This window comes from Fringilla coelebs, assembly GCF_963513975.1.
Source record: "Fringilla coelebs genome assembly, chromosome: 13".
Classification (NCBI taxonomy): Eukaryota; Metazoa; Chordata; class Aves; order Passeriformes; family Fringillidae; genus Fringilla; species Fringilla coelebs.
In genome coordinates, this window is record NC_140039.1 from 17,099,942 (window position 1) to 17,124,697 (window position 24,756).

Consider the following 24,756-nt stretch of genomic DNA (forward strand, 5'->3'; position numbering starts at 1 on the left):
CTCCTACAAAGGATTACTTTAACTGCAGCAAACAACATGTTGCCTTCATAATTTTTACTCTACTTCATTATTTTCATCATTTTCAGACACAAGTGAAAATCTTTAAGTTGTTTGCACAACTCTGATACTTGGGTATTTTTCCCAAAAATCAAATCATTGCAACATGGACAAACATAGGAAAAAACCTATTTGCAATATTATTTGATAATATTTAAATATCATTTAAACTATGGTTAGCAATCAGTATTTGTCTTCTGATCATACACAGAAACATTAGCTTCTGTGATTGCCAAGCCAAGCAAATGTGGGTCTGAGCAAAGCACTTCAGCAAGCAAAAAAGCAGTATGTACACAAATGGCTTTTAGCAGTACACAACTGCTAAATATGTGCTCCAACTATGCTAAATAGGGTAACAACTGAGTGTTTAGCACCAAAAAAAAAAAGAAAAAAATTAGGAAGAGGATTTTCCCATTCAGAACTCATAAGGTGGGAGAAGAGCTGTAAAGAAAAGAGCAAATGAGCACAGGGAGGAGAAGGCTCTGAGAAACAACAGGGAACTGAACAAGGGACAGAAAGAGAGTAAAACCGCAGACATTGACAAATTTTGTGGAGCTTTGAATTGATGCATTCAAAGGATGCCTATGAATGCTGCAAATAATGGAGCATTAACAGGTATTTTCTATCATTGAGAAGAGGCTGGAAAATGCAGATTGACTCTAATTTTAGACTTCATCCCTCTGACAAGGCAAAATCCATTAAGTGGGAACAGAGAAATACTCATGTTCAGTAACACTGAATGTGGTCCAAGGCACCTCATCCACCACCAGTTTTCTATTAAATTTAAAAGACTGTTTTCTAAATACTTACCCATCTGAGAATAGGATCATATTAGTCAATAACTTACAGCATTATTTTGCCTGAAAAGAACAGTTTCAGAAAGCTATGATTTAAGTCTAAGGAACTTTAATAAAAGCTGACAAAGAAAATAAGAGGACTTGTGGGAGAGCTGTTCCTCACCAGCAAACAAAGTTCCATGTACAGTTCCCTGGAATGCTATTGCAGCAACACATGACTTTTTCAACATATGCAGAAAAGGATAACCTGAGTGGCTTTAAAAAATATCTAGTTATAACCACAAAGTACATGAGGGTTTTTGAGAAATAACTTATTATGCACAGGTGAAAAATTATTACTTCACAGTGAAGCATAGAATGGAAAGAAATATGGAAATCATAGAAATGCTGAAAGAAGCAATTCTGCTACCTATCCTGATGGGCAGAAACAGAGAGGAAATTAAATCACATAAGCAACCCCATGATGTCAGTAAAAAAAGATCAGCTAAGCAGCCAAGTTTCTCAAATAAAATTTTATATAGGGGGGGGGACGCTGTACAGGCTACTCATAAAAAAGCTCTTCCTGGTATAACAAAAAAGGACTTGAAATCACATTTCAAATATCCTCAGAAACATCAGGTTCAAGGATGTTTTTAATTTTCTCAGCATAAAAGCTTAAATTAAATGCAGACAGCATTATCACCAACAAATTGTTCATGATCTACACAAAAAGGACACTACCAGCCTAAAGGTCAAATTTTGATCCCTTCTAAACATAAATTGCTTTCAAGTGGTTTTCACAACTAGTACTAGAGAGGTGAATTTTCAGATAAGGGATCTAAAACAGAATCTAAAAATGCAGCCTTCCCTTTCAATTAAAAAGCCATGGGGAGAAAAAAAAATTTCAGGAGCTGAGATAGGAAGGAGACTGGTGCTCACATGACCAAGAACTCTTTCAATATTCTAAAAAATGGTGAAGAATAGGTGACAGGTAAATGACCTCATGAAAAGATGCTACAATAAACCTTTTCTGTTCTTTATAAAATACATGTTTACTTCTCCAGCCTGATAGAAAAAGCACACCTTCAGTCCAAAGCTGAATTTTATGAGTTCCCTCATGCATAAGCAATAGAAATAGGACATGCAGAGGCTATATTTTGTTTTATTATTTTTTTTAAGAAGAGTGAATAAAAACCTTGCACTCAATTGAACTGCATTTCTCTGTGATAGAGTGTGAACACTGCACCTGACTGATTCCTAAATGTAATGAAACACCCTAAGTGGCAACAGGCAGCATTCTATTGCTTTTGTTAAAATTCAGAAAAGGAAACACATGCCAAGTTCCCAGCATCGATTTAGGACTGTCAGCAGTGCCAGCCACCTCTGTGTTCTCTGCTGATTCAAAGAACCAAATGACAGTGCACAGCAGCCCCCTCCAGCATAATTACAGCCCCTCTCAGCTCTGCCCACCTCCTAGCTGGAAATGATGGGTCCCTTAATAACTTCTCCATCAGGCAGAGCACAAAGAGCAGAACACGAGACTCAAGGGCTTGTGCTGGAGGAGCCCAGAGCAAATGATGCCCTGAAATGATGCACAGTGCACAGATTTTCCTTTCTCAAATGATGCACAGTGCAGGCAGGGGCAATGCACACACAGCCTACATAAGGATTATTTCCTTAGGTATTGGTGCTACAGTACAAGGAAAAGAAACAGCAAGTAAGGAAATGCCTTCTCTGGCTAAACAAGCCCTAAATTAACTGAGAATTAGATCAGAAGACTTGTGAGTTAATATAAAAACAGCCACATGAGTTTATACTTCAGACAAAAACTTGGCTTCCAAGTATTTTATTTTTTTTTTCTATTAAATAGTTGCACTGGAATTGTAAGAACTTGTTTACAAATTAAGTTTCTTCAGAAAGCAGATCAAGCAGCACCATACTGTGCAGCAAAACAGGACAACATCTTTCCTTCCTCTCTTAAAAACAAGGAATTTTAACACAAACCAGAAAATAATTGTGACTGAATTTCTTGGCACTCTGTAAATATTGCCTTCTCTACAAAAGTTACACTGGGAAATTGCTTAGCACATAGAAGGCAATGAATTCCTTGGGGCTTAATTCTGTATTCTTTATTGTGTACAACTTCTTTTGAAGTCAATATTAGTGATGTCATGTTAATTTTTCTTACATCTGCCAGTCTTATCTCAGAAGAGGGAAAAAAAATCCTTTAGTTCCATTAAAAATTCCTTTCACACTGTCTTTTGTGCAGTTGGTAAGTTTTGAAAGTATCTGAGAAAAATTAACATTCAGCGTATATATTAATAAAAATAGAGAGAAACAGAGGAAATGAGCAAAGTGTAACAAAACTGCTGATACTGGATAAAGGCAAACCCTTTCAAGAAGACATGCATTAACACCTTCCTGACAAGTGAAGACAGCAGCAAAAAATCATCTCATCTCTTTCCATTGCATCAACAGGAAATCCAACAATAGCAAAACTGGTGAGCACAGGCCCTGCAGCAATAAAGACAGCTCTGTCAAGCACAAAACAGTTGGTGAAATTGTGAAATTAAATTGTGAATTCCAGACTTTATGCAGATTTCTATGACAGAAATTCCTATCCCCTTACCTGTACCCCTTTATCACACACACAGAGTGATGTAATGCTGTAAGATTATAAAGGAAAATTCTTCTTTTCTGTATTTCTTGTATTTCTGAGGGCTATAGAAAGAATTTCTTCTCACAAGAAAAATACTGAACCTTTGACTTTCAAGTTTTGAGAACTTTATGCTATCTTTATCTTTAAAATATGCTGACAAGGACCTTTTCTTGTTTGAAGAAGCCAAAGTGAAGGACAGCTGCAATGTGGCAGACAACACCTAAAACATGAGATTTTTGAGCAGGACTTGGCAGGAGAGGTTGGCCTCTCCCCATTACTGCAGAATGCCAGTCTATCAACAACATCCCCAAAGTGCCTTCACTGGCTATTTTATTTCATAATATTTCATGCCTCCTGTAGGCTGAAGTTTCCTCTTTTCCCATATCTTTTTACTTTGTGTGGTTGCATATTCAGTTGCAAATTGTGCAGATAACCCTGAGTGACAGAGCCAATATTAATCTGAGGGATCACAAAGAGCATAAACCTGGCAAAATCCTGGAACAACAATGACCACAGCAGCAAAACTGATGTTCTTGATTCTTAGTTTTCAAAGTGCATGTTAGAAGTACAAGGACAGCACAGCAGCAGAATGATAACGAGGATGTTGTTAATTATTAAGTGGATCAATGGAGTGTCAGTCATTCCAACATGAAATAGATTCCACACCATAAACCACAATTCTTTCATGCTCAGTAGTGCACTGTGGCAGAATGCAGCTACATCAAATGAAGAAAGGCATCACTAACTTCTACTTTCTGAAGTGCTAACAAGCCCACACAATTAAAATAAAATTTACCTGATCAAGTTGCATGAGCAAACTTTTTTTTAGTTCTGGATTTTACTTCTGGTTGTTTAAACACTGTTTGTTTGCTTTTAACGGAGAGATATTTCTGTGATTTGCAAAGCAAGCAAGCTACAGAAGTTATTTAAAATAAACCTAGCATCATAAAACAGAGGAGGTTCACTGCCTTTAATGGAGTAATTTATATCTCCAAATAGTCACAGAGATCAAGAACAGCAATAGTTATTGGACAGGCCAATCCATTTATGAGTTCAATCACGAAGAGGAGAGTTTAAGTGCTGTAGGACTGGTGATAAACCTGCCACAGCTTCAGTTAGCATTTCTTGAATTTCCCAGATATCCAGACATGAGGAAACACTCCAATTTCATGTCTTTGCTTTATGTCCAACTTTGCTATTTTGTACTGCTAAATGCCCATAACACTTGCATTTCATTTTTTGTTTCAGATATATTTTCAAATATACTGATTGTCATAAGAAGGTTTTGATCCCTGAAAAATGTATCACCTTAATGAAGTTCTAGAGATTGAACAAGCCATTATGCTAATGCTCTCAACTACTTGAGCTCTGATGAGATCTTGGATATGAGTAAGTTGTGTTAATTTACCTTCCAGTGTGCAAAATTGAAATGCTTTTAACTAAGTGGCCTGTGCACTATGTAAAGCATAAACCAAAAAACCTTCCTGTTACTACACAATTAGACTACAATAATGTCTGGCCTCTGGCATTTTGATATTTAGTATATTAACAAAAGCTGAATGAAAAGAGGTAAACTGTGCAACTTTAAAAAGTAGAAAAATTATTTCAGAACAGATTGACAAAGTACTTTAACACCTTCTTTTTGAGAGAAAAGCTATTACATAAATTCATTTCTGACCCACATTATCATGTTTTGTTCACCACACCACAATGAGGATGTTGTCAGAAAAACAAAATAAAGCTCCAGAAGCAGGGTCTTGTCTTCAATCCATTGTCAAGTCCTTTTGTGATGGTAACTCAACTCACCTTTTCTATTTCTTCATTTGGACACACACATTTACAAATAATTTAAGTATCCTTTAAAATGGAGAGGCCACAACCTTTTCCTTCCTTTGCTTTTTAACAGAGCAAGTTTTTGTTTGAAAACAGCTTTTTACACAAGTTCATTTATTTCAGATCCTTAAGTTATATCAACTATACAAAAAAAATTTCCTCCACAACAATTCATTACATTCTGAATTTTTATAATGTTAATTAAAGAATTCACGTTACACCCTGCATGCAAAACATTTGAGAAATAAAGTTCTAAGTACTGCCACTAAAAACTTGTTCATATATAAAATTGAGCATATATTTATGGCCTGAATGAAATATCAAAGCTTTTCAGTAAGCATGAATTTAAAGACTGTTTAAACTTATTAGAAAACAATTTCTTTTCCAGATTGCTACCCAGTGAAGCAGAGTTCTCCCATTATCAGTCAACTTACTCAGTCTCTGAGCAGCCTCCAGGGCATCATTTGCAGAATCAGCTACAAAGAATCTCTGAACTGTAACCCCATGGTCTGCCATTATTTTTTTGCTTTGGTACTCCTGCAGGTTGAGCCATCGTCTGGGGGTTAATTGAACAGCCTAGAAAAAACAAGAGGGGAAAATAACATAATGCTCATTAAGAAGAGTTCATGAGACAGCCCACTGAGCTCTTCCACCTTATGGGTATCTCAAACCAGCAGTTAAACAACACCCAGAGAAAAGGTAAAATACTTATTGATTTACCTAAGTGCCTTTTCTCAACATTTGTACATCCCAAGTGCTCTGAAAGCTACAGATATTTTTAAAAAACTACACAAGGCTCACTTGGCCAGACAAAATGTCTTACATTTAATATCAAGGCAAATTTGGCTTGAACTCCAAAGTCTATTTATGTTTCAATGTTTTCCTGTGCTATAAAAGTAGTAACAGATTCTTACATTAAAACAAATTCAGTTTCATGTTAAACATCCTTGTTATACAACATTTCATTTAATCCCTGCCTATAAAATTATTTCCACTGATTCTATGCATTTGTTGAAGCATATCTGAGAAGAAAAACAAGTGTCATGGAATTAGCAGTATTCTGTAAGAAACTATCCACTAATACATGTATTTTCAGTGGTCTGCTATCTCTGGGTTGTTTGTTGTGCTTCTAAGCAACAGGACACCAGCACAACCCCATCAGCCATGCCAGGCCAACAGCAGCTGGTTATAATAATTAGAATAATGAGAATAATTAGAATAATTCCCCCCTCATTCCCAACATGCCAGTTTAGATACCCCTGAGGGAATATAAACACATCTACACCCCATGGGTACAAAGATCTTACACACACAAAGACAACACATTTGCTTGTCCTGGCAGGAAACCTTGAGACACTACAGAAGTCACAGCATCTTTACTGAATGGTTTTAAGAAAGGACACATTCTCCACACAGGATAAATTGATTCACACAAAAGCAATAATTAAGGAGCTGGAGCTGACTCCTGGCAATGGTATAATGGCAAAGGTGGAGCTGGCTCCTGGCAATGGTATAATTCCATTTTGTGCCAGCCAAAGATGCTTTTCCCACATAGAGAGACAAAGTGCTGTCCCCCTGGCAGCCAGCCACAATCAGTTCTTGGTTTCTCCTGAAGGAAGGAACACAGCATGCAAGCCAGTGCTATGTATTTAGAAATGTTGGACAAAGAGGATTATTTACTATACTTTCATCTCTAACAGCATGATAAAAAAATTATCAACCTAATGCAACTTTCTACTGAAAACAAAAGCCCTCTGTGCTAAAGTCTTTCAGTAACACACCCTCTCACAACACTCAAGGTTTACAGGCTGAGTTGTCTCAAAAGCAAACTTCCATCTGTTCTATTCTCTTTGAAACACAGCACAAAAGATTGATGCATAAAGAAAACACAAACCCATCTTCTACAGTATATAACTGCATGTTTTCTGTAAAAGTGACTCCCACTGAACTTAAACAGTTACAAATAGCTCAGGATGACATTTTAAATCCTTTTATGCATAACCTGATTAACATATTTTAGAGGAACAAAATGGCATTGTCAGTTTGCTCTATGGCTATCTCTAATTCTACACATCATACAGACACCTCATATGATTTATATTCCTCCATGTTATTCATGGATGGTATGTTATTACAGTTATGTAATACTTCAAATGCAGGGTCAAAATTTCAAGTCCCTTTCATAATTGTTGACATTTAATTTGTTTTCCTATTATAAATTCTCACTAGGCTCTAACAATTATCACTTCAGGATCATTTCCACAAAGAGATTAACCCTAGAGGCCAGGAGGGACCCTTTTGGTTTATCTAAAAATTTTTACAGGTCAGTAATACTGCTGATAAAATTTTGGTCACTGGTTTTATAATTTAGACCAAGCCTTCAAAACAGCTTTTATTCATAACTTAGAAAAATAAACCAGCTTCACATATAAATATTACTAAGCTGATCTAAATCAAATAAAGGAGGAAAATATTTTAAAAATTATTTTTGGGGAAGATTTTTGTGGCTGTTGCTTGATGGGAACTGCAGTGACCTCTGCTCCCAAACACCCTCTCAGCACCTCACAGGTGCTTTTGGGATCCAACAGCTTTAAAATTTCAAATATAACTCAAAATGTCCCACAGAGATACTGCACTGATGAGATGCTAAAAATCTTATTACATAAAGTGCAGACATACATAAGCAGACATACAGGGACACATCTCTTATAAAAATTGGACAATTAATATTAAGCTATTATGACAATATTTCTTTCCTAAATTATGAACAAGACCAGTCTGAAGAACACAGAAATGAAATTAAAAAATAATTCCTTTGAAAAGGTTTAAAACAGTCCTAAGGGTGATGGGACAAAGGTCTGCTCAACAACTGCAGGCACAGAAGAGCAAAGCCTACAAACCCCAGGTTAGTGAGCATACTTTCTCTCCCTTACAAAATTCTAAGAGAGACCATCTTAGTGAGTGTCAATTGAGGACTTTCAATCAAGTCTTTGCACAAAAGACAAACTCCTGGTTGTGAATGAACAGCTTGATAAAATTATAAGTATCTGAAGTCTGTACCAGAAGCTCTGAAGAGCAAGGAACATGAAAAACTTGCTCTAAAGCACTTTACAGGATACCCACCATATGTCATGAGGACAGCAGGAAAACTAAAGCAGTTAGAAGAGATGAAATAAAGCACAAGCTTTGAATCTGTAAAGGTGACTGCTCTTTCAAAATCTTGAAAAATCAAAACAGCTGTGGACATGCATTTTAGGGTGAAGACCAAAAAAAGGTGACAATGAAATCTCAGAAACATGAGATGCTGCTTTGAACTAATTTCCAGCCCAAGATGCTTTGGTTGCAATAAATCTGTATGAATTGAATTTACACAAGAAGAATTGAATTTACACAAGAATCTTGAATCCCTACCCTCCAAATACATTCACACCAAGCATTCTCAAAAAACTCAAATAGGCTTCAAATGCCCTAAATTCTTCATCATAAACTTTTATGCATTCTACAGATAAATCCACATATGAGACTCACAGATGCTAATGCACAAAGGTACAGCCTCAAAACTCTAAAGAAAAACCTACAAAGGTTTCAGAGAAGGCTATTTCCCATAGACAGTCTTCTACAGGCAGCCTTAATCCAGCCCTTCCCCCTGAAAGTTGTTAGAAGGACTTTAATCTGGCACAGAACACAACTCTGCCATCACATCTTTGTTTTACTCATTTCCCTGTCTTACAGCTGCTCCATTGCTTGCAGCAGCATCAAACAGCACTGTTAGATTTGCCACTTCAGTTCCAGCTCTCAGCAGACTAAGGAATTAGATGGTAAATCAGCATCAGAAAAATAATCTCAATGTGAAAGAGGGAATGGGTGCAGCAGCTGAAAGAGAACCTACACAGGAAAGCAGAGTCTAGCCTTTAGTAATTTCTGTTAATTACTGATTCTCATCACCTCCAATTCCCAGTTTATCCCTCCTCAAATATTTTTATCTCTCCACACATTGGTCAGAAAACATATCAGAAAACACCAGAGATGCCTCAGATCTTTCCATGAAGCTCTGTCCCAGCTGACACCCAGTGTGTTCCAGAAGTTCAAACTGTATCTGTGTTTCATCTCTTTCTTTATTGCAAGGTTGGGCTGGAGTACAAGGAGTAGATCCTGTCCCACCAGCCTGTGAAGAAGAGACTGGAAATTGTGTGAGGATTTTAGTAAACCCTGACTCCCTGTGTGACATCTCATCTTTCATCTTCATAAGATGACAGACAAAGAAACCAGAAGATTTTCCACTGGTGGCATTTTTCTGTTATCCTTTCATATGGGAACTTTGTGTTGTGTATTGATGTACACTCTGAAGATGCAGAGTGGGTCTTATCTGAGATTCAGATCTGCCTGGTAAATCAAAAGGTGTTGTTTATTTTCAAACCACAAATAAAGTTTAAGAAAAATCAGTTTGTGAAACTAAGAAAACATTACTAGCAGCACACAGAAAATAAAATGTTGTTATTTAAAATAATAAAGCTTTAAGGAGGATTTAAATTCATCCTAATAAGATATTTCTTAAGATTAAATTTCTAATGAAAGTGCTTATCAAAGAGATTAGTACACTTAAATAGAGCTCTTTTACAACTGATAACATTTCCTGAGAGCCTGACAACAACATCAAAAATCCCAAAACTCAAGTAAGTGGAACAAAAGGCCTCAACTGAGCAGTAATATGAAGTGAGATGAAGGCAGAATTATTTATTCAAGTACAACTTTCAAACCAGATATTCTCCTGCTGGCTAGAATTATTTGGCATTTTCCAAAAGCACAAAATACAGCTTGGGTTTCACCTCTAATCTCCCTTCCCTCTCCAATATCCAAGATTTTTGTTACCAGTCAGAATCACAGTAATGTAAGCAAAAGTATACAGAGTGAGGAGGATTTAGGAAGTCACTATTACTGGGAATTGTGTATTTTGTTCTGAACAAGCTTTCTGTCCAAAGTTCCTTCTTTCTATAAGCAGAGACCATATTTGGTCCCACAGCATGATTAAAGAAGTGGCACACACATCAAGAAATCAAATATTTCTTTTTGATCATCTTAACAAGGTCAGGTGTTGCAGAATTGTATCTGTGGTTTATTGACTACTGCTAGGAAAAAAATTGATTCTTCATATAACCTGCATAACCTCTTATTTACCACCTTTTTGTCTGGTGGGGTTTTTTTTAATAAAATGCTAAAGGCTCTGCACAAATAATGTATTTGGATTTGCATTATTCTTCCACTATTCCATTTGCCAATTCTTTAGCTGTCACATGACAAGAAAAAAATTGCTTTATTTAAATAACAAAGGCTACAAAACTAGCAACTTCGTTAAAGCAGAGTGGAACTAAAAGTACATCTAGCAGAAATTTGCTTCAATATTAATGAAAAAAAAACACCAAACAAAAAAACAAACAACCAAAAACACAAAAACAAAACACCAAACTCCCCCCCAAAACCCCCACACAGATTTAGGAAACACTGCAACAGAGACATCGTTGTTATATATGCAGCATTAACTACGCTGATGTAAAACATCTTTCACATGACCCAGGAGGTACCTACTGAGCGCTTGCTTTTGGAAAAAGAAAACACACACACATAAAACCAGAAGAAAATGTCTTAACACATTCATCAAGAAGTTTGCAAGTTGCATGTTAACTACTTCAGCAAAACTCTGCTCAAAAGGAAATGTTAACAAATGTTCCATGTAAGCACCAAACAGGAGCAGCATCAGTAAACCCAAACTTCATCAGATGATGGCACTGATTATCTCTTACCTGAACCTTTATGCTCAGGATAAGGTTTTCTCATTCTTTGGCCTCCCTGGTAAAATATCCAAGGCTGACTTTTAAAAATGGAATAAATAGAATAGAAAGAATGACTTAAGTCTGTTCTTTAACAAGTATATGAAGAAGTTGTCAAAAGGAATAACTGAAAGGTCAAGTCTGACAAATAACTCAAGATTCAAATTTTACCCTCTATTACAACTGAGGCCTCTTGGTCTTAAAAAAATCACATTTTAAAAAAATTAGTGCCATTAATTCCACATGGAACTACCTTGGCTAACCATCCACAACCAAATATCTCACCTCATCAAGTCCAGAGTTCATGTGTAGATCATTTCCCTAAAAAAAGCCCTAAATATAAATACTTATTTCCTCTTGGTAAGACTCTACTTTTGTAAAATGCCAAATGATTCTAGCTTGGGGAAGAGAATCCAGTGTTAATCAACACTATTAAAGAAAACAAAACCACCACTAAGCAAATTTCTAGGATAATTGAACATCCCTTGACACACCTATATAATTTGAGCAGCTCTGCTGTTTTCATTAGCATAGCTTAATGCATTTTATTGCATCACTGTAAAAAGGGAGACACACTCTAACATCCAACATTCCCTTTTCATTTACAGTATTAATGAAAGCCAGTATTAGTATCACAAAACAAAGATGGACTTTTAAAAGCACCTGGCAGTAAAGTTGGTCAAATAAATGCCCACTTTTTTCTTCTCCCTCTGTGGCTCCAGAGAAGCCAAGTAGCTGTAACAGTGCTCATTGATCCTGTGCCAGTATGAAACAGCTCTAGCAACACAAATTAGCTCTGCATGAATGCAAATGATATGTCAAATATATAAAGTATCAGGTTTTATAAACTTGGACTTTATTGTAATGGTTATATTGGAAGTAAGTCAATTGGGAAGAAAAAGCATGGTCTTTTTGAGGAGGTGAGGAGATGTGTTCTGTATCTGAAATAAAAAGGAGATGTATTTAGTGTATGTGATCAAAAATAAATGTCTGTCACCAAAAAAATCTATTTGCTTAGCCAACACATTCTACAGCATTCCAGTTTATTCAATTTGTGCACTCTGCCCTGTAATGCAATTCCAAGCACATATGAAGGAAAGCAGATACACAAAGATGACAGTAATGAAAGAGCAGACCATTCATCAATGTGAGGCATAAACCTTTATTATATTTATTGACATACAGTCTCTGTAATTGACAAAGATGTAGAAGTTTCTTTCAAAAAGAAACCATCAGAAATAAACTAAACTGAATACCCTCATATAAACCACTGCAGGTACAGACACATTTTATTAGGTCATGTGTTTAAAATATACCACATAGGCCACTGAAAACAAACTAAAGCACTTATTTCAGTTTGCTGGCAGTGCCCACAAAATGACTAAGTCAACCCAAGAAGAAACAAAAATTTAGCAAAATGGCATCACACTAAACAGAAGTTTACCACAAATACAGTCATAAAACACAAAAATATGTTCTGTAGAGAAAGCAAGTCTTTGCAAAAGAAAATAAACTGGAAAGAGGTAAGGCTGATGGGCTTTGAGCTGTCCCATGAGCCACACCACACATCCCCTTCTCTCCAGAGATGGCCAACGCCGCAAACCTGGGGGCACATTAGGGACAACAGGACAGAAAATGTCCTTCCCAGCTCATGTCCTGCTGGCTGCCACAAACCAATAATTTCCATCTTCCAAAGAGGGAGCTAGCATCCAGGTCATGCTGTTTAAAAGCTACAGAGGAAACAGTGTTCCATGCCCATCCCAAATTGCCTGCTTTGGCTGGGATGCCATATGGCAGCGAGGTCCCTTTGGTACCAGCAGGTCCAGCAGCCTCATCCAACACTGAGCATTATGATCAAAGCCTCAGTCTAGACCTCTGTGATATATTTATGAGGGATAAAATTGGTTCTGTGAGCTAGTTTAGGAAGAAGTCTTGAATATTTCCCTGACAAAAAACAATTTCCATACTTTTGTTCACAGCAGTCAGGAATTGCTCATTTTTTAGGCTGTATTAAAGCACCATAAGCAGAACAGGCCTTAAACAAGAGCATTTGGTTTTAAATCTACAGGTACAGCTGAAGATCTTTTAACATTCCATTACTTATTCCTACAAATGGGAATTCATTTTAACTGATTAAAACCCACACACAAACTCTAGTTAACAGCTATAGGCCTTTAAGTTCCGTATTTATTCCCGAAAATATAGCACACAAAATATCCTGAGCAGTAAATTACACAGAAAAAGAAAAACCTATCACATTTCCCAGTTTTCTAAAGGCTAAAGCATTTTGATCAATAAACTGGAGGGTAATTTACTGTTTTATACCAATAAACCATATACTCACTTTTCAGAACAAGTGAGATCTGTCCATGCAACAAAGGTTTATGACACCTAACTTCAAATAAAATAAAAAACACGTGAAGTATGGCCCTACATTTTTGTTTAGTAAATCTAGACTGCCTGTTCTAGTGGATAATTGCTACTATTCCTAACGTCTATGACTCTTTGAAACAAGATGCCTCTGTTAAATAACTAAATGGTTCTCTCCATATACTCACAAAATATAGAAAGAAGAAATGAGGACTTGTTTATAAAAGGAGCTCATAGTTACTATAATTATTAGGATTGCTATTGTTAAATTGTTTAAAAAATTGGACTCAAACCGTTGAGAGGGTGGCCAAGAGCTTGGAAAGCAAAAATTTTAAGAATTCCAAGTTGAACAACTTCAGAGGAGTGAGACAAGCCACCATCTCTGCTCAGAAGCTCTCATTCCTGAAAATGAGACTGCACTGCTGCAAACCAAGTCTGGGGAAGACAGTATCAAACTCCCAGCTCAAGAGCATTTCTCCTTCCAAAGCAATTACTCACATTCACTGCAATTCACTGTCCAGAACAGCAACACTCCAGAACTTCAGAAATCTAGTTTGAAACAATTACAGGCTTGTTTTTATTACTGCATTAGGTGTTTGTGTCACCATTTACTTCTAGTCGAGGCAATCAAAACAAGTGCTTAGTTAAAATCTTGCCCTGAATACTTTCCCACAGTTCAAGGACAAGCCAATTTCTCTTGTCACACATTGCAAGATTCTTTTTAAGAGGAGCTGCTGCAAACCAGAGAGAGGAATCAGAGTGCATCACAGCAGGAAAAAAAAAGATGGTGACAAACATGAAAGAAACAAAGATAAGAGCTTTGTTAAACTAGTAAATGTCAATTTTGGAGAAGGAATCTATTTTAACTGAAAAGCTAAACAAGGTATATTTAGGAATCTCATCCTTTTTAGTTAAGGGAAACTACTTTTCTCCCATCACCAGGCAGCACTGATTATTTTAATAAAACCTAATAAAGCAAGGATTATCAACCTGTAGGTAACAAAGCACACTAAACCAATTGATGCCAGTTGACATCACTCATCTGTTGAAAAACAGGCAGTCACCAATAACTAACAGAACAATAATTTGTTTGTTTAATGAATATGCTAATTTACTGAGCTCTCATTAGACAGATACACAGGCAATATTGATGAGTTCCATAAGGCATTATAAAGTATGGCTGAATTATTTCAAAACAAATTAAAGCAGAAAATATTGTACACTGTTTAATAGAACAATAAAAGCCTGGTAGCAAGTGAATCCTTGGGGTGAGCCCTCTGAAAAAGGCCCAAGGTAAAACCATGACACATCATCCATGTTTGGGTGTGGTCCCTGGAGAAGCTGCATCTGCCTGAAAGGTACCTGAAGGCCCTTCAAGAAATAAAACAGCTTTTTATTCTCTTAATTTTGTCTGGTTTTAGGTAGTCCCAACAAGGCATCAGCAGTAGGTGTTTAGGTCCCTCAGCAGGGACACTGGAGAACTTTGCATTTTCCACACAACCATGTACAGCACCTCTGTTACTAATAAATCCTAAGTAAAAGCTGGTTCATCTGCATTTAGTGCAATGCAATACATCCCTGGAAACAAAATAAGTGATTAAATTTTCAATTCATAGTTCATTTTGCTTGTGTTGGGGCTGCATCTAGTTTCTCTTTTTCTCTCTTAATAATTTTAAGTTCCTAAATTAAGAAGGAAATAGAAATTGGTTTTTCACTCAAGAAAGGAATCACTACGAGCCATATCTGTCAATTTGTAATCATTTATTCATACACAATTTAAATGAGAAACAATATTAAGTTCTCCTTCAAATTTTAGTTTTACCAAAGGAGTTTTATTTCAATAATACCATAGAAATGAACAGAAATTTCTGTCAAATAAACCTATAAAATATCCTCTACATAAGATAGCCATATAATCCACATTTCTGCTTTTTAAGAAGAAAATACAAAGTTAGACACAAGGGACTGCAGCAGGGAACACTTTTAGGCAGAGTAGGAAGGTCTGACATTTTTGTGTAATACAAGACAGTTCAAAGTAGCAAGATCCTGCAGAAACCAATTATAAAAAGAACAGTTTCAGCCTCAACCTGAACAGCCTACCCAGAATGTTAAAATTAACCTGGGAAAGTGAATGATTTAACTAAAGAAATAAACCTACTGGATTTGACCCCAAAGTCAAGTCATGAATCAAACTCCCTCACTCTCCCCCGATTTGCTCACTGAAGTGGGAGCACCTTCCCAAAACTCGCTCACTAGCTGAACTGCCAACTTTCCAAGGTAATTGAATCTAAAAATATGTGGCTCTAGTAAAGGTTTTTCACATTAAAATTAAAATGCCACCATTACTGGGGGGGTTTATGCATTTCATTCACTACCTACTACCTCAAAATTAATTCATTAATAAGTATATGAAATATTCATGAGGATTTTTACCTCTTCCATCTTTAAAACAATATTCCCTTCCACTAAAAGATATATTAAACTGCAATGACATATTAATCAATATTTATTAGGAAACATATAATGATGCTTCAACAGCCCTCTTTATTTTTTGACTCAATGCTTTTTTCCTCTCTCAGTGGTAGAAACCTCACCTGGGAAAGAGGAACATCAGGATGGTGTCCATCAGTTCTGAAGTGGCTGGATGCTGGGGAGGCTTTCTTTGCTTTATTTATCTCTTTCATTAAAGTCCACCTTCTAAAATTTCCACAGTAGTTCTAACAGCAAATAGCACAATTTTGCTGTGCTTTACCAAATATCACAGAAACAGAAGAGGATTTCAGACAACAGCACCCATCTAATTTCACAATTCTGAAATTTAGATTACAAAACCATACAGACTGGATTAAGAAAAGAAGAGTATCTATTCATGAACCTTTCCCTTTAAACAAAACCACAGCAATATGCACATGAAAACCACAAAGTTTTAGAAATATCTCGGTTATGTCTTGGGTATTTCCCAGTATTGCAGATGAAATTGTAAGGATAATAAATGTTCTCAGGGTGGAAGTGGACTAAAAATCCTGACTGCATTCTTAAAAAAATGTAATAACTCCCTTACCAGTTCTCCTCAATGTTCCTGCTCACTGTCTACTGCAAGAAACCCTTTTACCTCAAGGGTTTCTGAATGCCTGCCCTACTATGTTCTTTTGACTTGATCTTGTGCTCCTCCTGGTCCTTCTAGGTTCAGTCTGCTTGCAAACTGATTGCTCCCAGGCTTTACCTCTGCCCTCTCCTGGACACAATTAGTGTGGTGTGATGTTCTTCCACTGCAGAGCTCAGTCAGTCATTAGCTCCGAAAAACACAACTGAAATTACACAATCCTCTTCCAGTGTGCCTATATATGTACAAACTCAGCTTTCTGATTTATCCTTCTGTTTACTTCTCATGCAAGGAAGCAGACACAAGAATGAACTTGAAGCAAGTCCTTCACTCATTGCAGATTTAAAGTCTCCAGTAACGATTACACTTTATAGACTTATTTACAGCTTGCTTACACTCAGGGATTTTGACAGCTATTCTGTAAATACACTCTCCTACCCACTAAGCTCCATTGTAAACTACCAGGAACATGCACAGGGTCACACTTGAGCTCCTTCTGTCATTCTTATTCTCCTTATCTCACAAAACCAGAATCTGAGCCCACATCCTCGTGCTCTACAAGGCAGCCACCACCTGGATGATCCTTCTGGGGGTCTGATGTATGGGTTTGTGAGGACTACAGTCCTCAAAATTAAAAGAGGAGAGGGTGGGAAGACTGTTCTCTTGAATAGCAAGACCCTGACCTCTCTCCTTCTGTTTCCACACCTTGTTCAGCAGCTGTTTCAGTCAGGCTGCTACAGACTGACCTTCAAATAAAGCAGGACATCACCAAATCCCTGACAATTGCATCCTGCTGCCTGCCCAGGGGAGTATTCAGGACTCTATTTATATGCAACCAGCAAAATAAAATTTCTGCAAATTAAGTGACAGCACCCTTGTGACCCTGAGAAGTTCTGGGTTGCATTCTGCTTAGTGTGGACAGGCTGGCTGAACAGGGCTGAGCACACCCCAAGCCATGAACCTTCACCTGAACAGTGAACCATCAGCAACTTCCAAAAACCCTGACACAGGGCAGGTTACTTTTTCTGTGGGATTACATGAAAACTGTCTGGTTCAAACAACATGCAGAAGGTCATCTCACAAACAGGATGTCACAAAACAAAGCTGCCAGCCCAAACACCAAGCTGCCAGTGCACTCAAAGAGCCAAACAATGCCCTCTGTCCTTACTGCAGAAATTGTTGGCAAAATATTTTTTCCTTGCGTATTTAAACCAAATTTCAGCCTAATAAAACAGAATTACATGTGGCCAAAGAACAAGCATGCCTACAGAAGCTTTACACCTCTAGAATTGATTTTCAGAGCCTTTGCTTGGGCAAAGGAAGAACATGAACTCCCAGATGCAATTTCTGCTTTTGTCAATGTTCTCACCATCAAAAGTTCTACTTTGCAGAATTAGTAATTAATTTTAGTCAAATTATGTTCATTTTGCTTATTTTGTACTTCAAAGCTTTAAGAGAAGCATAGTTTCCTGACCTAAAAAGTAAGGCTTTGAAGTATCTGATGAAAATAAACTCACTACCATACACAACTGCATAATCAGTTGCAGAAAATACTGTAACACATTCCCTGCCTTGGCAAATGAAAGAAGATTGTTGGTGATATGCACAACACATTCAAAAAGTGAAATAAGCCATCTTCTCCAGATATTTCAAGTATCTTGAGGGGAAATTTTATATTTTTGTTCTGATCACAAAAAAGCATTTAATTTCCTAATTTTTTACAAGACTAAAATGGTATTTTTATGCAACTATGAAGAAATGCTCTAAACAGTAAACACAATCAGAAAAATAATCTAAAACGATTGTACCACCAAACATGAGACTAAGTAGCCACTACCAATTTTTTCTTTCCTGCATGCAAATTCAGTTTTCTAAATTGTTACAAAACCCAAAGCATATTGAATAAGATTAAACATTTCTGCATTCATATCTCAAGTAATGATATCTATCAAAGAAGTGTTTCACGCCTACCATACCCTGGAAGAATGCTTTTTCAAGTGTTAGAAGTCACTGATATTTTAAGAAAAACACCGATAAAATGCCAATTTAGACAGTTTGAGCTCCATTTTTCATCACAGAGAAGGAAATATAAAACATAATCACAGCTTTTTTTGTTCCAGTTCTTTAATATTGAAGTCAAATCATGATAATTTCCACGCTACCTGACTATGTCATCACAGAATATGACTTTGAGCACTAAGCAACATAACACTGCCAAGCAACAAAAATGCAAATGCCCATGGTAGTAAAATAAAGAAATATAGACAAGTATCAAGAGAAACAGCTTCAGTGCATGCCTAAGTCATATCTGGTTTATTAAACCAGTCCAGAATGGTCTATAACAATTTTTTTCCTGGAAACAGTAAATAAAGACTGGTACCCATTTTTTGTTTCCATCTGAATTGACATCCTTTATAGTTAAGAAGTCTTGGTTTTCATTAGACCATTTGACTTAGACTGACCTGAAGCCAAACATTAAGAATATTTTTCCTTCCTTTGCTGGTAATTTCTTTAGTAATATTTTTCCATTGTTAATACCTAATTATAAAACTATCTCAAAGGATACTACAAGAAGCATCACTTCATCATCCTCAAAGACTTTGACCTAAAGCAGATTTCTACATTTCTGACTGTATGGAGGGAGAGAAAGGTAAACTTTAATCCAATGAAACAGCACTTCCAAGCCCAAAGGATGATGGCATTATTCCAATGGTTAAGGAAATTGGGATTGTGCCCAGCCTTGTTTCTTGTATCTTATTGCAACCCATGCTGCAATACCCAGAAATAAACATTAAAATAAACAACAGCCACTGTTCTTCCCTTAGCTTCTCCCCAGAGGGGGCTGCAGGGCCCTGACCAGTTCTGGTTCCCACGTGTGAGGTTCAGCAGGGTCTCCTGTTGTCAGCTCCTCACACATCTGCATTTGGAATTATCAGAGCTCTCCAGAAACCCCCTGGAACTCCTGATATGTGTTCCCTGCTGTCCTGTCCCTCCAGGAGGACCTAGGGGGAATGAAGTCCTCCATGAGGACAGGGCCTGCTGTGACTTCCTCAGGGCTCTGCAGCTCCATCTGGTCCTTGCTGATGCAGGTGCGTGCAGCAGAAACGCACAACAGCCCTGTCAGAGATGTTGGTGAGCCCCCAAATCCTGACCTGTGCGTTCTCAGCTGGGTCATCAACCCTCCCTAGATGGAGCTCCAGCACTCCAGCTGCTCTGGACTCATGTTCACTCATCACACAGCATGTTTAAAGCAAGCTCTAAATATCTGTTCCTCTACTTCCAAAATTTATGGTGTTAGTTTAGACTATTTTAATCTGAGCCATTTAACTGAAAAACAAATCTAGACTGAAACTCTGCATGAAAGAATTCAATTAAATAGATTCACTGTTTCCAATGTGTTTGGAGTGACAGAATTGAAGACGATAGAAAATTTTAGGGAAAATACATTTTTATGCCATCTTCAAACCTTAGCAAGTACTATCTTGACAATAAAAAGGCTGTGGTTCCTTTTAATAGGCCTTTCATCTTTAATTATCATGAATAGCTCTATGTTTTACCTATACCCATCAGTGCTATGTACAACTGGCACATAGAACTCCTCCAATAATTGGAATTTCCCTGACATTTTTATACCAATACTCTGTATGAACAACTCTTTTTTGTTTTCACAAAAGGCAGTAACTGCTTTCTTGGCTGACATGAAATTAGCAGATGTCAAATTAAACTGTCCTTTTGTCCACAGATCCTTCAGAGAAAGATATCAAAAGATGATGAAGTGTTCCATTAGTAATCTGTGTCTGGTTTTTAATTTGCAGTTTCATATTTTTCAGTCAAAAGTCTTAGACAAGCAGGCAAACCTAGCAAACATGATCAAAACTCTCACTTAATTTTTCACTCCTCCTGACAATTCTTATAAAACTTTTGCATCTCATGAAGAATTTAGGTGGACAAGAGTTGAGACACCAAAGGTAAACTACAGTATGAATGATTTTCTCTCCTCCTGACACAAACTGAGGCTGATTCTCACAGCTTACATTGCTCAGACTCCAACCCAACCCAGACTGTGATTCTACAACACACATATTAAAGACAAACAGGGTAGACAGAAATTGATCTGTCACCAAGTACTACCCATGTGCAAGGTAAATAAACACAAATGAATAATAATGTATCACAAAACACGTTCAAATTCTTTTCTTAAATGAAACAGTCTTTGAGTTAAACATCCCAACCCACATTCAAGCCTGATGAGGTTGTGAGTGCCTAAAGCTTTATGATTTTGGACTCAAAGCTGCTAAACTCTCAGATCATCACAGAAACAAAATTAAGTTTAATTCAATTATGGGATACAGACTCTCATAGTTTAGGGAAACCCATGAGCAATTAGAGAGAGACCAGAGAGAGGACAGAAAGAAAAAAGCTCATGGGTAAACCTGCTCAAAGCAGCACCTTTTAAACAAAACAAAACTTGCATTTATTGAATGTATTTTCTGCTATCAGTATAAATTGTTGACTGAAGAATTAAAAAAGATGTTCCAACAAGTAAGTGGAAAAACAGCAAGTATTTAAATTCCTTCACAGTTAACATGTAGCCACTAATTATACAAAAACATCACCATCAGCATAATAGCACAAACAAACTGCAACACCAATCTAGGGTTTTAATTTTCATTACCATCTTAAAGGATGGCTGCAGCTTGCAGTTCAGAGTCTGTTTTAAGTCTGACTTGTACAACAAAGAATTCAGCAGCACAGCAAAACTCCACTATTAAGGAATTTTTCACAACAGTCAATCTTGACTCCTATTTGTTTCATACCCACTCCTGCTGTTATCTAGTTAAAATAAAATCAATAGCCACTAATCATGGATCAATGTTTAATAACCAGCTCCAAAGCTACTGTCATATGCAGTTGGGCAGGTAATATGATTTCTCTGTCCTATGCTTTATTAAAGGGCTATGGAAGAAATAAGCTGAGTCACAGATGGTTAGAAACTGCTTTTAGAGTATTAGAGAAAGAAATTTTCTGGAGGAAATCCTCAGAGTATATGCTCAAAGCTGTACATGATAGTCACAGTCACAAATAAGCACAGAAAAATTGGACTGGCCAAGGCAATAATGAGCTGACCTACAGGTGTGGCCAACAAAAATTATCTGTTGAGGTTAAATCACCTTGCAATGAGTGAGTCCCCAAAACAGGGAGGGAGACAACCTCATCTCTATACATTAAATGAGGACATTGCCCATTTTTGTGAAAATGAACCTTCCAAACAAGAGAAAGGATAAAATAGCAGAGAAATGAACTACTTCTAAGAAACAACTACACCCCAACTGTGTCTAAACCTTCATCTCACTTCTCTGTATTCCCAAAAGAACCTCAGCAGCTTCACACATTTCAGATAAAATCTCTGCTGGCAGTCATCAGCCAGACAGACCAAATCAAAGGTGACTTTAAAAAAATTAAAAAAAAAAAAAAGGAAAAACTACTACATACACTGACATTTCCAGAGAAAAACAGGAGGAAAGAGTGACTCAGATAACTGTAAAGAAAACACAATTTGTCTATTGACACTTTCTCTAGTTCCTCAGGAGGCAGATCAATGAAAAAAACCCACTTGCTTTTATATTAAAAAAACTTCAACCAATCCTAAACATACCCAAGGAATGTAAGGAGTCTCTGGGTAAACTGGTTGGGAGTTCAGATGGAGGGTCAGGGAGAAGGATTTATTCAGAGCTACGTTTAAAACCAGAGGTGTGGCTAATTCTCCATCTAATGTCATATTCATGAAGACTCTCTCCTCTTACCTAATTAGCCCTATCCCCTGATTATACCTCCATGAGGTAGAAAGGAAAGTAAATCAATGCAGCAAAATGCAGCTTTTCTGCTTCAAGACAGAGCTATCAGTATCTGTGTCAGAGCCGGACTGCTCCCAGGGTAGAAGTTCCACTAGTAGAAAACTAACTGGGGGGAAAAAAATTTAAAAAAAAAAAATCACAGTCTGAGGTTATATTTATGTTTTCATTTCCTTTTTCATCTCAAAATAGGATTCAATAACCATGTGTTTAATGGAACTGCCGGGGAGGAGTGGGCCAAACATCTGCTCCACTTTGGCATTTCAGTTTTGTCTAGAGTTTGAAGAGGGCTTTCCTGTCATTTAGATGAGGTGCCTGTAGAAAAAGCTGTTTCTGAAAGTCTGTAGGCTCATGTATTTCCTGCCTCGAAATGTAAAACCTTGAAAATATAGCAAAACTGCCAACCAGGAAAAGCCAAATAGGGAAGCAGTCCAAAGAAATTTTCAAGAACACCAAAGAAAACTAAGAAAAAAAGAAGAATTCAACATTGAAGTAGCTTCTAAAGCCATGAATTGATAAGTTTTTTTCAGTAATGTTTTGTGTCACATGGAGGATCAGCTACCACAGCTGATAGTTTCTTGGAAAAGGCAGACCTTTCTCTGCTCAACATTAATGAGGTTTCACAGATATACAAGTCTAGGAACTGAAGGCATCTCTGCAGTTCCCTATTTGTAACATCCATAGATTCCAGCAGATTTTATAACAGAAATCTTGTTTAATTTCATCTTCCCCTCCTTCCTTTCTTTTTTTTTACAATTTTCAATGCATGTGGAATCTGGATGTGTTCAGGCAGGACTGAGGCCCATTCTGAAGGCTGGGATCGGGCTCATAATGCACCAACCAACCTGCTCACCCTATTACAACACTGGAGAGTTACCTTAAGCACTTTTTTTTTTTTATGATTCTGATTTAATTGTTCCTCATTTATATTCATCGCTGAATTTCACTGCATCTGAAGCTATTTTGAATACACAGCATTCTCCCAAAGGGCCCAATCCAACTCCCATTCAAATAAACAGCCTTCAACAGAGCCTATTTGTTGCCAGCCAACAAGATTGAATTCTGCTGCCGAGTGGTCCCTGGAGCGTTTGTCACAGCTCTTCACAAATATTGCTCCAGCAAGAGCAGGCCTGAATGCTCCTGTCCACATGCACTGCAGACATCTCAAACCTATCTTTTATCTTCATGAAACATTTGGTCAGATTTAAAACTCCAGCAGCACAAAGAATTGAATCTACCACGAATATAAACAGCAAAAGGAGTAAAAAAATGTTTAACAGTTATAAAAAAGTAAAGGGAAAGCAAAAGGATGATAAAATAATTTCATATTATAGAATCGACTACCATTTACTCCACCCCTGAAATGAAGCTACACAGGAAAGTGTGTGCAGATTACAATGACAGCATATAACCAAATTTCACAGCTAGAGTTTTGAAATAATAGGAAATTTTGCAGCAAAGTGTAGAAACACCACTCCGACAGTAAGTCATAAAGGCTATGAGGAAAGATTCTAAATCTCACACAGGGTTACCAAAACAACAGAGTTGGAGATTGGTATTTCTTGATCACATTCACACCATATGGAAGACCCTGATCTGTGAAAGAGACACTGTGATGGGCTTTGAGGACAGGTTTTGGTGGTTTGTGCTAAATAAAGTAACAGTGTAACTTCTCATCTGAGCAACAAAATGAATTGTAGAAATGAGAAAAACCTTCAATGGAAGGGCTCTTACTCTCAAATCCTTTATCCTATTTTGTAGCACAGAAATCCAGACTCTAGCTGATCAACACACTTGTAGCTTAAAATCTGAGACAGTGGGAGATTAGGAGACTGTTTAGATGGGAATTCTATTATGCAACATTGCCAAATTGAAGACCTTTATAAAGGAAAGTGGTTTGCTTTGAAGTTAAGAACTTGATTTGTTGTTATACAGTATTGATGTGGTTCTTGAAAATAGCCTACTTGGAAAACAGAGATCTTGGGAGATGCTCTCAGTATCTGGCAGAGTGCAGAAACAGAATAACAAAATGTGATTTATAATACAAGCTCAACAGCTCTAGTTCAAAAATAATGCACAAAAAAAGGTGTGTTTTTTTAAAGTTGGCCACCTTGATATCCTAAGAATATTCTTGAGTATCTGAGCTGATACCCAGTTATTTCAGTGGGGTAATTTACAGAGTGCCTCCATGCTTTGAGAGATGACAGAATCGACCATGAGCTCATAATTTCCTCATATATCTCACTGCAGCACCTGATAAAGACAGGGCTTGAGACCAACC

The 24,756-nt window shown here is 37.1% G+C and overlaps 1 protein-coding gene across 5 annotated transcripts in view; it reads right to left on the bottom strand.

The window, feature by feature from the left end:
• SUCLG2 (succinate-CoA ligase GDP-forming subunit beta) overlaps positions 1 to 24,756 on the bottom strand; it is a 110,859-nt gene that overhangs the window by 84,695 nt on the left and 1,408 nt on the right. For all 5 annotated transcript variants that reach the window (XM_084214606.1, XM_084214605.1, XM_084214604.1 and 2 more), the window contains exon 2: positions 5,760 to 5,901. In XM_084214606.1, the coding sequence (XP_084070732.1) occupies positions 5,760 to 5,901 (142 nt within the window). The remainder of the gene's footprint in view (positions 1 to 5,759; positions 5,902 to 24,756) is intronic.